General features: G+C 36.8%; 1 protein-coding gene across 1 annotated transcript in view; it reads left to right on the forward strand.

Moving 5' to 3' along the window:
- The window catches only part of C7 (complement C7), a 251,950-nt gene that overhangs the window by 204,302 nt on the left and 32,368 nt on the right, over nucleotides 1-15,280 (forward strand). Inside the window, exons 9-11 of the mRNA XM_063454005.1 lie at nucleotides 1,344-1,587; nucleotides 10,377-10,490; nucleotides 11,610-11,776. Coding sequence (XP_063310075.1) covers nucleotides 1,344-1,587; nucleotides 10,377-10,490; nucleotides 11,610-11,776 — 525 coding nt within the window. The remainder of the gene's footprint in view (nucleotides 1-1,343; nucleotides 1,588-10,376; nucleotides 10,491-11,609; nucleotides 11,777-15,280) is intronic.

Consider the following 15,280-nt stretch of genomic DNA (forward strand, 5'->3'; position numbering starts at 1 on the left):
GCCAGAAAGAGTCCCTGTGTGTTTTAAAATTCGCCTGTCCATTGAAGTCTATGGCGGTTCGCACGGTTCGCCCGTTCGCGAACATTTGCGGAAGTTCGCGACAACACTAGTCTTCACCAGGCTGAAAGCCTTTATATTTAGATTGGTTTGAATAGTAATAAGAATGGGCTCTGGAGATAACGCAAATAAAATTGGGGACAATGGGCAACCCTCAGGGATGCACTTGATAATGTGCATCGTGCCAGACAAAGCCCTGTTGACTTACACTCTGATGGTAGAACATGGTAGTAACCTAATAAGTGTCCATATTTTCATTCCCGATCCCATTATATCCAGATTTATGAACATGAAGGACCAGTCCATACAATAAAGACCAAAGAAAAGTTATATGCGCACTATTCCAAATCCACCAGCTAGGGCAAAACACGCGCGTCAGGGGCTGCGTGTGTATCCTTTGATTTAAGAACTATTTTTGTTTTTTACAAATCAGTGTACTGCGAGGGCACCGCTTACACCCGACCGCATTTTTAACGGTGTTTGATTTTTCTCACTAGAGACATGAGTTTGTAGCACTTTTGGGTTTAGATAGTGTGGTTACTTTGTTTTTTTTTAGTAGTAGTGTGCTCCGTTTTACCACTAGATAGAGGGGTTGTTTACTGCTCAGTGCCCTCGAAGGCACACGGGATTATTATATATAGCATTATATCTCAATAGGAAGCAGCAGATTAATAGTTACTCTGGAGGTGGTTAGTATCACTCCAATGGCCATTGAAATGTAAGTTCATCTGCCATGTCAAGGCAAAACCTCTTAGGTGAGTCCTACACTAACAATTCACCTTGCTTCTTTAAGATAAAAGGCAAAATCTGTAATGAGAATAAAAATAAATATATACAGATTTCTCCAAACCCCAGAGACAAGAATATTTTCCTAAAACATACTTCATCATTATTATCTTTTATATGATATGATATTTTTTGGTTAGGATTTGTGTTAGTGTAGTGTAGGGTTAATGTTTAAGTTATAGTTTTATTGTAGCATAGTGGTTAATGTGTTAGTGTAATGTGTTAGAGTTTATGTTTAAGTGCTTGTGCTGTTGTAGTAAAGGGGTTAATGTGTAGTACTCATGTGTCACAGTGCTGTCTGAGATTAGTGGGAGTGGCAGACTATGTATAAAGACATTTGTGATCTGGTGGAAAATGAAAAGAAATATAAAGTAGGAAAAGAGATTGTGGAAAGGCTCAGTAGAAGTATAAAATAAATTGCAAGTGACAGCATTCATGTTATTCTTAATTTCAGTACTTTATATTCTTCTTTGAATACATGATTTCTCCTTTTTTCTCAGAGTTACCAGCTCATGATTATCAAGAATTATGTGGAAGTGGCTCAATTCATAAATAACGATGCTGAGTTTTTAGCTCTTGCTGAACCTTTCTGGATAGAACTCTTCAATCTCCCCTCAGTTTATGAATACACTGCCTACCGAAAACTGATTGAAAAATATGGAACTCACTTCCTGCAATCTGGATCCTTGGGGGGAGAGTACAACTTTCTTTTCTTTCTGGAGACAGAAAAAATAACCTCCGATGGTATTGTTTCTCTCTTATTCTATATTTAAACTGTTGACAATGTCATGAATTCCATTTTGGATACTCGTGGTGAGATATATTGTTTTATGCTCGACTAAAAGAATCAAACTAGACACTCCATGTGTATCATTGAAACAAAATAGAATTAATAACACACAATTAAGACATATAAGAACGAATCACACCTTTTATATCATTTTCAAATATAACCTTTTATATAGGCAAACAGAAAGCTAACATTTATGAAATTATTAAAGGACCACTATAGTGCCAGGTAAACATACTCGTTTTCCTGGCACTATAGTGCCCTGAGGATGCCCCCACCCTCAGGGTCCCCCTCCTGCCGTGCTCTGGAGAGAGGAAGGGGTTAAAATCTTACCTTTCTCCTGTGCCGGGCGGGGAGCTTTCCTCCTCCTCTCCTCCTTCCTAGCGACGTCATCGGCTGAATGCGCATGCGCGGCAGGTGCCGCGCGCGCATTCAGCCAGTTCATAGGAAAGCATTTATAATGCTTTCCTATGGACGCTGGCGTCTTCTCACTGTGATTTTCACAGTGAGAAGCACGCAAGCGCCTCTAGCGGCTGTCAATGAGACAGCCACTAGAGGTTCTAGAGGCTGGATTAACCCTCAGTGTAAACATAGCAGTTTCTCTGAAACTGCTATGTTTATTAGAAAAAAGGGTTAACCCTAGCTGGACCAGGCACCCAGACCACTTCATTGAGCTGAAGTGGTCTGGGTGCCTATAGTGGTCCTTTAAAGAAACAAAATTGACTTAACAAAGAAGGAAGTAAGAACTCCTCTTGCGTATAGTTACAGTGTTTTTTACCAACTGCTTTTAGTTATATGCTACTCGAAGCTGTAGAAAGTGCTCGTGGGGTACTTTCTGCAGTCTGCACCATACCCTTTGCAATGCTGAAAAATTGTTACGGTGCTTTGATTGATCCTTTAAGAATAAATGTAATCCTTTTTTTTCAAGGTACACTGGTGACTCAAGGTCAACATCAGCTCTTTCAGTATGTGGTACCTCACTGAGTCTGAACCTCTGTATAACATGAAAACGTCATCCTGTTTAATTATTTAACAATTTTTGACTCCACTCAGCGATTTTAGAGAAACAAATTACATTGAGACAGTAAGCTCCGTTGCATTCAGTAACCAGAGACATGTCCGATTATGGCCTCAATTTAATATTTTTGGATAGCCTTTCAAATGATTTAATATTTTTGGATAATTTTTTTTCAAGGGATTTAATATATTGAAAACCATTGTAATATTTTAAAATTCCTTGAGGTTTTTTTTACATATGATGTTATTTTTTTTGATAGTTTAATATTTAGAAAAAAATCCCTTTAACAGTTTATCCAAAAAAGTTCAATTATTTGAAAAGATTATCCAAAAATATTAAATTGAGGCCTATATTAGCTAAGAAAAAATAAATAAATTAAGATTTAAAGGGAAATGTCATTACTTTCAAGCAGTTTGTATAAAGCAATGTGATGTATATTTAAAGTTGAGTCAAATCTTTCTTGTGCCACTAGGTTATTGGAAAGATTACATGAAACTATTTATCCGCAGTTGGATTCAGTTATATGACTTAAAACATTTTAAATACAATGAACTCTAGCAACACATTAACCCCTTAATGCCATTACGGCGTTCTATGCTGTCCCCATTATAATAGGCTTTAAAGCCGTTGCGGCGGCACAGAACACCGTAACGGCTTAAGCCCCCAGGAGCTCCGGTGGACTTACCTCGACCGAGATCCTCTTCGGGAGGACTGCCTGACAGCCCTCCCCTGGCAAATCAGACACCCGGGGCCATGTGATTGCTCTCAAAGAGGGATCACATGACCCCCTATAGCTGGGTGTGGATCTGCCAGCAGGGGGACTGCCTGGACTGTCAGACAGTCCCCCTGCTGGTGGGAAGTATAAAACAATAATAATTAAAAATGTTTAAAATAAATTAAATGTACATATATATATATATATATATATATATATATATATATACATTATATATATATAATATATATATAAATCTTATATATATGTAATGTCATACGTAGTGTATTTTAATATTAATATAAGTACATATATTAGTATTAAAATACACTTAGAATGAAGTTACAAATAGATATAAGATATATATATATATATATATATAAACTGCAAATGTCCCGCACTCAATGTACCGGTCTTGTGCTTGCCTCGGTGCTGCCTCAGCCTTCAATATATACAGATGAAAAGAGTGCACTCGAAAGGTCTTCTTAAAGATATAAACAATTTATTGTGCCAAATTTCAAAGACATACAAGTCGACGTTTCAGTCCTCGTGGGACTTTTTTCAAGACAATGAAAGGCGGAAAAAAAGTGATTTAAATATACCTTACAGGTGATTTGATTGGAGAGTAGGTTATATGAAAGAGAGGCTGTGCAAAACGTGAAAGTGATTACTCAACTTTGAAATAGGGATTAACCCCTTACGTGCCTAATAGAAAGGCCTGAAAGTGAGTGTGGTTACGGCCAAATGTCTAATAATCTGCACTCGCAGACATATTAAAATTCAAGGATAAGAAATATCGAAGCCACCTTAGATTGACTAAGTGTTTAAGAATCTATTTGAATATTTAAACAAATTTGTTAAGCAAAGTTAAACAATACCTTACGATTGCTACATTTTTAAACAATAACATAAGGTGGCTACCTTTTTAAATTGGAATTCCAAGTGCCAAGTGGTTGCAGACCTAATTATAGATACATTGTAGAAAAGAACTTCAAAGTATATTTGAATAACCCTAGGGATACTATGTATATACTTACTTAATTGTATTACAAATTAACGGCCATACAGTCTATGGAGTATAACAGAAGCATCCATAAGCTAACATACCTAGCTAAATAAAAATAAAAATTAATATATGATTGATTTAACAAAAAGTCTCACGAGTTAATCACCAATAATGGTTTTTCTGTGACCTTTAGTACAGATATGTATCAATTACTATTATTTACGAAACTGTGGCTTCTTTATCTTTTCGGGATGAAGCAGCTGAGTGGGTTGATTTCATTAAGTCCCCCCGGGGACAAAGTTCCTAATGTGAAGATCCAAAAGGCTTCTCTTTGAAGAAGTAGGACATCTCTGTCACCCCCCCTGTTCGGGGCCGGAACATGTTCAATGCCCATAAATTTCAATGTGGGCAGTGTATGCCCTATTTCCAGAAAATGTTTGGCTATGGGGGTGGTTGCTATGCCGCTGGATAACGCAGTCCTGATGGTAGATCTGTGTCCCCTCATGCGCTCCCTGAGGTCATTAGACGTTTTGCCGATGTACATGAGTCCACATGGGCAGGTGATGCGATAGACTACGTGTGTAGTGGTGCACGTGATCCTTTGCCGTATCCTGTATTCTTTACCTGAGCGAGGGTGGTAAAACGCTTTGCCCGGGGTCATACTATTGCAAGCCATGCACTTCAAACAACGATAACAGCCTGGACTTTGAACAGACTGATGTGCCATAGATGTATCTGTATGAACCAGATAATCTCTCAGGTTCCTGTTTCTCCTATAACTAATCATAGGGGTATTCTGGAATATCGTCGGTAGTGTCTTGTCTTTTTTAAGAACCTCCCAGTTGTGTCTTATTTTCTGGGACATCTCACCCGATAGTGAATGGAACGTTTGGGGAAAGATCATTCTATTTTGGTTGCTTTTAATTTTAGGGCCATCAGTATAGTTTTTGAGTGCTTTTGAATATGCACACTCCAGCATCTGTCTTGGATATCCACGTTGTGAAAATTTTTCAAACATTTCTTGTACCTGGTTTGCTGCTTTTGTAGAGTCAGAGTTGTTCCTCAGTATTCTCATAAATTGAGATACCGGTAAAGGTTTTATGAGGTTGGGTGGATGGTGACTGCTGGCGTGTAGTAACGTATTGCGGTCAGTTTCCTTTGCAAATAAAGTATACCCCAGCTTGTTATTTTCTATAAAGATACGAAGATCCAGGAAGTCGATTTGTTTGTTATTAATTTGATGGGTAACGAACAAATCGACTTCCTGGATCTTCGTATCTTTATAGAAAATAACAAGCTGGGGTATACTTTATTTGCAAAGGAAACTGACCGCAATACGTTACTACACGCCAGCAGTCACCATCCACCCAACCTCATAAAATCTTTACCGGTATCTCAATTTATGAGAATACTGAGGAACAACTCTGACTCTACAAAAGCAGCAAACCAGGTACAAGAAATGTTTGAAAAATTTTCACAACGTGGATATCCAAGACAGATGCTGGAGTGTGCATATTCAAAAGCACTCAAAAACTATACTGATGGCCCTAAAATTAAAAGCAACCAAAATAGAATGATCTTTCCCCAAACGTTCCATTCACTATCGGGTGAGATGTCCCAGAAAATAAGACACAACTGGGAGGTTCTTAAAAAAGACAAGACACTACCGACGATATTCCAGAATACCCCTATGATTAGTTATAGGAGAAACAGGAACCTGAGAGATTATCTGGTTCATACAGATACATCTATGGCACATCAGTCTGTTCAAAGTCCAGGCTGTTATCGTTGTTTGAAGTGCATGGCTTGCAATAGTATGACCCCGGGCAAAGCGTTTTACCACCCTCGCTCAGGTAAAGAATACAGGATACGGCAAAGGATCACGTGCACCACTACACACGTAGTCTATCGCATCACCTGCCCATGTGGACTCATGTACATCGGCAAAACGTCTAATGACCTCAGGGAGTGCATGAGGGGACACAGATCTACCATCAGGACTGCGTTATCCAGCGGCATAGCAACCACCCCCATAGCCAAACATTTTCTGGAAATAGGGCATACACTGCCCACATTGAAATTTATGGGCATTGAACATGTTCCGGCCCCGAACAGGGGGGGTGACAGAGATGTCCTACTTCTTCAAAGAGAAGCCTTTTGGATCTTCACATTAGGAACTTTGTCCCCGGGGGGACTTAATGAAATCAACCCACTCAGCTGCTTCATCCCGAAAAGATAAAGAAGCCACAGTTTCGTAAATAATAGTAATTGATACATATCTGTACTAAAGGTCACAGAAAAACCATTATTGGTGATTAACTCGTGAGACTTTTTGTTAAATCAATCATATATTAATTTTTATTTTTATTTAGCTAGGTATGTTAGCTTATGGATGCTTCTGTTATACTCCATAGACTGTATGGCCGTTAATTTGTAATACAATTAAGTAAGTATATACATAGTATCCCTAGGGTTATTCAAATATACTTTGAAGTTCTTTTCTACAATGTATCTATAATTAGGTCTGCAACCACTTGGCACTTGGAATTCCAATTTAAAAAGGTAGCCACCTTATGTTATTGTTTAAAAATGTAGCAATCGTAAGGTATTGTTTAACTTTGCTTAACAAATTTGTTTAAATATTCAAATAGATTCTTAAACACTTAGTCAATCTAAGGTGGCTTCGATATTTCTTATCCTTGAATTTTAATATGTCTGCGAGTGCAGATTATTAGACATTTGGCCGTAACCACACTCACTTTCAGGCCTTTCTATTAGGCACGTAAGGGGTTAATCCCTATTTCAAAGTTGAGTAATCACTTTCACGTTTTGCACAGCCTCTCTTTCATATAACCTACTCTCCAATCAAATCACCTGTAAGGTATATTTAAATCACTTTTTTTCCGCCTTTCATTGTCTTGAAAAAAGTCCCACGAGGACTGAAACGTCGACTTGTATGTCTTTGAAATTTGGCACAATAAATTGTTTATATCTTTAAGAAGACCTTTCGAGTGCACTCTTTTCATCTGTATATATATATATATATGTTTTATATATATATATATATTTTATATTTATATATATATATATTGTACGTATAATTACAATAATAAATAAATAAAATAAAATAAATAAAATAATTTTTTTTAAATGAAACTAAATTATATATACGTATGTAATTTCATTCTAACTGTATTTTATTATTAATATAACACTTAATATTATTAATATAAAACTTAGAATGACATTCTATATACATATATGTATATATATCTATATATAATACAAATAACCGCAAATATATATATAGATAAATATATATAATTACATTAATGATTACATAAGTATACACATAGAATTTAAATACATATATATGTATATATATTAAAATTCTATGTGTATATTTAAGTAATCTTTTAGCATAATTATGTGATTTTATTAATAAACATTTGATTGACATGCCTGACAACCCAGGCAGAATGTGCAGAGAATGTAATTCGCAAGCACTATATTTAACCCTGTTACTTTCCAAGACACCATGAAATACCATAAAACCTGTACATGGGGGGTACTGTTTTACTCGGGAGACTTAATTGAACACAAATATTAGTGTTTCAAAATGGTAAATTGTATTACAACAATGATATTTTTATTAAAAATTAAGTTTTTTGCATTTTTCACACATGAACAGCACTTTTACTGATAATATTATTCTGATAATATTATTGTCGTAATACGTTTTACTGTTTTGAAATACTAATGTTTGTGTTCAGTGAAGTCTCCCAAGTATAACAGTACCCCCCATGTACAGGTTTTATGGTGTTTTGGAAAGTTAGAGAGTCAGATATAAGGCTTGCATTTCATTTTTTTCACATTGAAATTTGCCAGTTTGGTAATGTTGCCTTTGAGACCGTATGGTAGCCCAGGAATGAGAATTATCCCCATGATGGCATACCATTTGCAAAAGTAGACAACCCAAGGTATTGCAAGTGGAGTATGTCCAGTCTTTTTTAGTAGCCACTTAGTCACAAACACTGATCTTAACATGTATCCTTTAATCTTGCCTGGTAAGTTTTATCCTGCAATCCATTTAGTAGCACTTCTCTGAACTCTCTCTAAAGTATCAATATCCTTCTGGAGATATGGTCTCCAGTACTGTGTACAATACTCCAAGTGAGGTCTCACCAGTGTTCTGTACAATGGCATGAGCACTTCCCTCTTTCTACTGCTAATACCTCTCCCTGTACAACCAAGCATTCTGCTAGCATTTCCTGCTGCTCTATTACATTGTCTGCCTACTGGGTCCAAGTATAGATCCCTGAGGTACCCCACTGGTGACAAGACCATGCTTCGAATATGCTCCATTGACTACAACCCCCTGTTGCCTGTCACTCAGCCACTTCCTTACACATTCAACAATATTGGAATCCAAACTCAAAGATTGCAATTTATTTTTATAAGCTTTCTATGGTGCAACAGTGTCAAAAGCCTTACTGAAATCTAGGTAAGCAACACCTACTGCACCACCCTGATCTATTATTTTAGTTACCCAATCAAAAAAATCAATAAGATTAGTTAGGCATGAGCTCCCTGAAGTTAAACCCATGTTGTCTCTGATCTTGAAATCCATGTGATTTTATATGTTCAAAAATTATATCCTTCAACATGGTTTCCATTACTTTCCCCACTACTAAAGTAAGTGTTATGCTTCACTTGGAAATAGGCAATTAGAGGAACACAGCTGCAGAAGAGTTTAGTCATACTGTACCTTTAAGAGAATTCGAGGAGGTCAATTTAGAGCCTTTAAATACTTTTTTGTTTACTTTTCCAGTATCTCCAATAATGAAAAAGTTAGTAGACAGTTGTACTAATAACTTGTAAGAACAGAATAGTTTGCAGCATGAAAGGAAATTTAAATGACTTGATTGGAGATTCACAATAATTATTGCAACAGAAGAAACAAAGTATTTACAGGATAATTAAGTGGTTGAATTATTAGTTTGAAGCAATGTAGCAGGGTTAAGTAGCGTTAGATTAATACTTATGGTTTTCCAAGTAACTTGTCTCCGTGGAAGAAGTTCTTGACTGGATCAGAGAAATAGGAGAGGTCCTGCTGAATTGTGCAAGACGATCCTGCTTAGTTAAGTGAGATAGCAGTAGTCCAATTATCAGTTCGGGTCTGGGAAGGAGATGGTAGAGAGGTCATAGTCCAAGCAGAGTTTCGAGGAGAGGAGAAGGTAGCAACAACGGTTATCAAGTCCGGTTCGGTACACGAGGCAAATTATAGGAGCTTAGCTTGATGTTCTCAAGGAAGAGACAAAATCACTAAGCACTTTGAATTTGGCACCGATTCCCTATAAGGCATGTCATTCAAGTCATTCAAGTGGGAGGAGTTAAATGCCAAACGCGGAAGTACCCGCGAGGGACCTGAGAATGGTGAGTTTTGACAGTAAGGCTTACTGGCCTAGAGTTGCCCGACTACTCCCTACTACGTTTCTTGTGAATTGGAACAACATTCGCTAATTTCCAATCTTCTGGGACTACTCCTGTTAACAATGATTGGTTGAATAAATCAGGTAACTGTTTTGCTAGTACATTTACTCTTCCTCTGTAAACTCACATGTAACAAATAACTCTCTTTAAGTCTTTTTTCCTTAATTTTCTTTTTCATGAAATCTTGTACAATCAAAAACTCTTACTTGTAACAGTAAAAAAGAAAGATATCGGACAGTTGAAGAATCAAATCACTCTCCAGAATATCTCCAAGTACACTTTGTAGTAGCACCTAGTAGCAGCAGCCAAGCTAAATTCCCTTATGACATTTTGCGAACATTTCCTATTTGATGAACAGAGTAACTACTAGTTCTAAATACAAAAAAATTATTTATTTGCTAACCTCACTTTTTTATTATTGATCAATACACTTTTTATGCTTTATCAATACTGTTATAAATAAGATAATAGTAAATACAATTTTTTTTTCGTTTGTTTTTTTTACTTTCAGGTATAACAATAAGTGATATGCAAAAATGTACTTCAACGAACGTTGGGTTTCTTTTCGTCTCGTATTCATCTACAGATTGTAAAAAACTATCAGAAACAATAAAGTCCTCATCGGGTAAGTAATATGATATTGCCTTAAAGATGCATGTCATGAATTGTATCTTTGTATGTAAGCATAATAAAGAAGACACAACCTTTTCATTCACATCTTTCAGAGATTAGCCTCATAGCCTCCATACTTTTAGGATATATGTACGGAGAAGGGTGGGAACAGCATATTGATAAGAGAGGTGAAAATGCTGGAGGTTGAGAAAATATAAAACATGTTTAGAAGGGTGGGGTGGGTGAGGGCAGGATTGGATGGCTGGGAAGGAGGTTGATGTTGCTAAGAGGAAACTGCAAAATAAGTGAAACCTACTTTTGGTGAAGCCTATATTGAGTAAAACAAAACACGATTGTCTTTCAGTTTTCATTTCCAGGGAGCTCTTTGGTGTTATAACCTAAATATATAATTAAGATAATAATTTAGATAATTTAGAAATATTAGAATATAATATTTTTCATTTATTTAATAATAAAGAAAGAAAGTTCTAAAGCCAGCTATCTAAGGACATTATTCCCTTATTACCACTCCTCTCATAATAATTATGCGTCCTTTGCCACTTCGTACCCCGTAGTTTAATACTCAGTGTGATACAATTGGTAAAAGCAAATCAAACAATACAACTCGTTCTTTTGAAATCATAGCTGTGTACAAATAAGCTCTTCATTCATCATCAGTCATTCAGCATTGAAATCGAACTGGAAATGTGATTTTTGTACAAAAAAAATAATGAATTCCTAATAATAAGCTAATGTCCACCCTTTGTTTCTTAAAATAAAAATACATTGTAAGACAACACAGGTAAAAGTTCCAACATTTTAAAATATATAGTTGAACTTCTTTAAATATGCTCTACTCCTCAAAACAGACTAACGTTTAAGCATGGTGTGTTTCACTAGGATGCTTTTTTGGATCAATTAAGTTTGTGCACTCACCTTTTGCCAGGGTACCAAATCCTAGCAGTCTTCTTAATGGCATTTGATGACTATAAGAGAGATCGTACTCTATACTCACCAGTACATGGAAAGGAAAGAGATTTGTAATCAACTAAAACCTGCATTCAGGCACATTAATTTACCTTATGTATAAAATATGTATGTTTTTTTTAATATATATGTAAATTACTTGTAGGATCAAGCAGTAAAGAAGTTCGAGGCACTGTGAAGATCACAGGAGGAGAGGCTAAATTCGCTAGCGCTCTTAACTACATAAACATAGATAATCCAGCTGCGAATCGAGATCGTTATGCTTCTTGGGCTGGTTCTGTATCAAATCTACCCTCAGTATTAAAACAGACGGTATGTGGTCCTTACACCTTTTCTTTTGGTACCATATTTTGGTACCATATAACTCTAATTATCCACTACCAGCAAATGACTAAGAGTTATCGCAGTGTTCGTTCAAAACAGGTAAAAAAAAAAAACAACTTAACATTAATCACTAAAACACAATATATGGTTTATGCAGAATGCTTTAACAATTTTAACAGTATAGTGGTTTTTGAGTTTTAATGGATCAACTGGCTTGCTTTAAAGGTCATGACATGAACCAGGTGTTGTATGTGCTGGGAATTCAAAGCACTTGTCTGATCTTTCTTTATATTTTGTATGACCTATAAAATATAGATATTTAGATCTGTTATTTTACAAAATTGAAGGAAACAAGAAGTAAGTGGTCATGTACTGGTGTCTGTAACTGGGCTGTAGATGTAATTTTAAGATGTATTTTGGGGGATGAAGTTAACCGCTAGAAAAAATAATGTTTTGTCAGGAAGGCCATGCAATGTCTCATTCAGTCAGTCAGATGATGGGCCCCTGTTAATGGGCCCTGTTACCAACTGGTACACTGTTACTAGGCAAATAAAAAAATATATTTCGTACAGGAACAGTAACTGAATTTTGTATGTTGGGAATGGTACAAAAAAAACACATCCTACAATTAGCAACTCTTGTCCCGATTTCCTGCTATTTTCTTGTGAGGGACATCACTCAGCCTCAAGTTACGGCCAACATGACCCGTACAGTTTAACTTCTATACGGATAACCACTGCCATTAGCTGGACTGAAACAAAAAAAAAGAAACGATAGTAAGGACTGATTTCCTGGTTGTTGGTAATTTTACTGAGGGACAGGTTACTAATTTCTGAGATAACTGTTGCAAACATAAGGGACTTCTGTCAGTTTCTGTTCTACAAAATGTAATTGTAATGGTAATTAACAACTATTGAAAGTTTTAATGTTTCCCAAAGAGATTAACAGGAACTGCTAAGCACTATTACTACTAATACTAGTTTTCATGCTATACAGTAAATATTATGGCCTGATGCCACCTAAATAAAATTTATACCAGCCTCATCTGGCTGTAAAAGATAAAAAGACAGGTTTACGACTGTAAACGTTAAATATATTTTTACATTTAAAAAAATACAAACAGCATTAAAACCATTGAGGTAATAATGATAACAATATAAAGATAAAAAGTATACATATACTATTAAATATACCTTAACAATATGCTAAAATAAATCTTTACAGTAAGGAGTGCTTTCTATGAAGTATTTGTTACGTAGATTTTGTACTGCTTACATATTTAGAGTCCTTTCGAGATTTCTTACGTCTTATCCTTGACTCTTTACAAAGATTATTGCCTGGACATTAGAACACAAGTCAAAATATTCCGAAATTTAGTACCTCAAGAACCCACGGTGTTATTTTGTGTAGTTTTAAAAAGAAAACATTTCTGTACATTGAATGTCAATGCATCGCCTTTAATGTATTGAGTAAGATGCTGTTTTATGTAAGACAGCGGGATTAAATATGTAACAAACAATGAAAGATATATTTAAACGCTATAAAATCATGCAGGCTTTATTTCAGCAAGTTCTTTATGACAGCCCCATTTATCATGTCTTACATTGCTCGACATTTCTACACCTTTTGCATTTGGGAATATTGGACACAAAATGTAATTAGGAAACTGACAGGAATGGTGATGACCTTTCTATATGATCAATGATTTCATTTGATATATGTTTTATCAATGTGGTTAGCATTCTATTCACATTCTGAGCTGGCTGTTTCTACAATGTATCACTCGTTTAGACGAGGCATGCAATACTTTTGTATGTTATCTGTGATTATGGGGCTCCATTACACCTTTGTCGATCTATAGGGTGTGCATAGTAATGTATTCATCCCAAAGGGCACTAGGATGGTTACAGATGCAGAGGTACACTAATAATGGCATCGTATTTGATTACTGATAAACTTTGCCATCATTGCACGTGTTAAAACAAACAGCTAGTGCGTTTATCTTAACGAAGATAGACTATAGAAAAAGGAGAAAATAGGAAGCAAAGGTATGCACTCATATAGGGGTTAACCCTTGAAGGACTACAAAAGTAGTAGAAAAGAAAAAGGAAAGTGTGAGTGCCCTTTAAATATAAAATATAACTTTTACTAGTTAAGTTAAAAGGTGATGTTTCCTGGCTACAAGTGTCAGGAAATTGAATGACAATAGTAATAAAATGTACAGATACTCTATATGGTAATAGATAACCTAAAGGATGAATGAACACCTAACTTACTAGTAAATGAACTACACTCTAGATCTTAGAAAGGAGGTCCTGTTCAGAAGTTTTCAGGATCAATCTCCTAGTGATGTGCCCCCAAAAAACCTTTTGGTTTTAGGCAATACATAGTAAATAATAGAGTAGTAGCAATGCAAATATATATAAGAAAGGTGGAGTCCTTAGAATAAATATTCGCAACATATACAGAAAATATGATCTGTAAACCATGCTTAACAAAAAGCATTTAATATATATGTAGCAGAAAGGTACCTGTAACAAACACAAAGTTACATGATTATCCTGTGTAGGTGCCAGCAGGAATAAATCAGTAGCTTGTGCAGACATAGATGTGTCCGAAATGATAAATTAGTTACATTCAAAGTGCTTTAGGCCGTTTTAGCACTTTGAATGTGTAACAAATAGTGCCTAAAGAAAGGTTGAGCAGCACTAATGATCAGGGGCGGACTGAGAACCCTCAGGGCCCCCGGGCAAAATAAATCAAGGGCCCCCTTACAGGCCCCACCCATACTCCGCAGCATGCGCCACCCATGTCCCGCCTCCATGCACCGCCTCCAGCCACACCCTACACAATCTTTAGACACAAGGAACAAAAGTGCAATAATCCCTTCAAGGCCCCAGTAGAGACTACAATTGAGGGCTAATGGGCCATGGCGGGGGGTCTTTCTAGCAGAGGCTATCTCAGTGTCCTTTAGAGAGTGTGTTAGAAAGAATCCCCTCCAGACCCCATTAGAGACTACAATGGAGTCTAATAGGCTTGGAAGGGGGTCTTTCTAACAGAGGCCATCTCAGTGTCCCTGCTGGAAACAGTCGCCTCCAGGCCCCAGTAGAGACTACAATTGAGGGCTAATGGGCCATGGAGGGGGGGGAGCATTCTAGCAGAGGCTATCTCAGTGTCCTTTAGAGAGTGTGTTAGAAAGAATTTCCTCCAGGTCCCATTAGAGACTACAATGGAGTCTAATGGGGCCTGGAGGGGGGTCTCTCCAACACTCTGGTTCCTATTCACAATATAGCAACACAACATAGCTCGCTGATACCTAGGCCAAGTTGGCTCCTCTTACCTTAATTACTGTTGCTGGCTGGCAGTCTGTGGGCTTGCTGGAAGGCTGTGGGCTTACTGGCTGCGGCTGGCAGGCTGTGGGCTTGCTGGCAGGCTGTGGGCTTGCTGGCTACTGCCGGCAGGCTGTGGGCTTGCTGGCTGCGGCTGGCAGGC

This window comes from Pelobates fuscus, chromosome 5 (assembly GCF_036172605.1).
Source record: "Pelobates fuscus isolate aPelFus1 chromosome 5, aPelFus1.pri, whole genome shotgun sequence".
Classification (NCBI taxonomy): domain Eukaryota; kingdom Metazoa; phylum Chordata; class Amphibia; order Anura; family Pelobatidae; genus Pelobates; species Pelobates fuscus.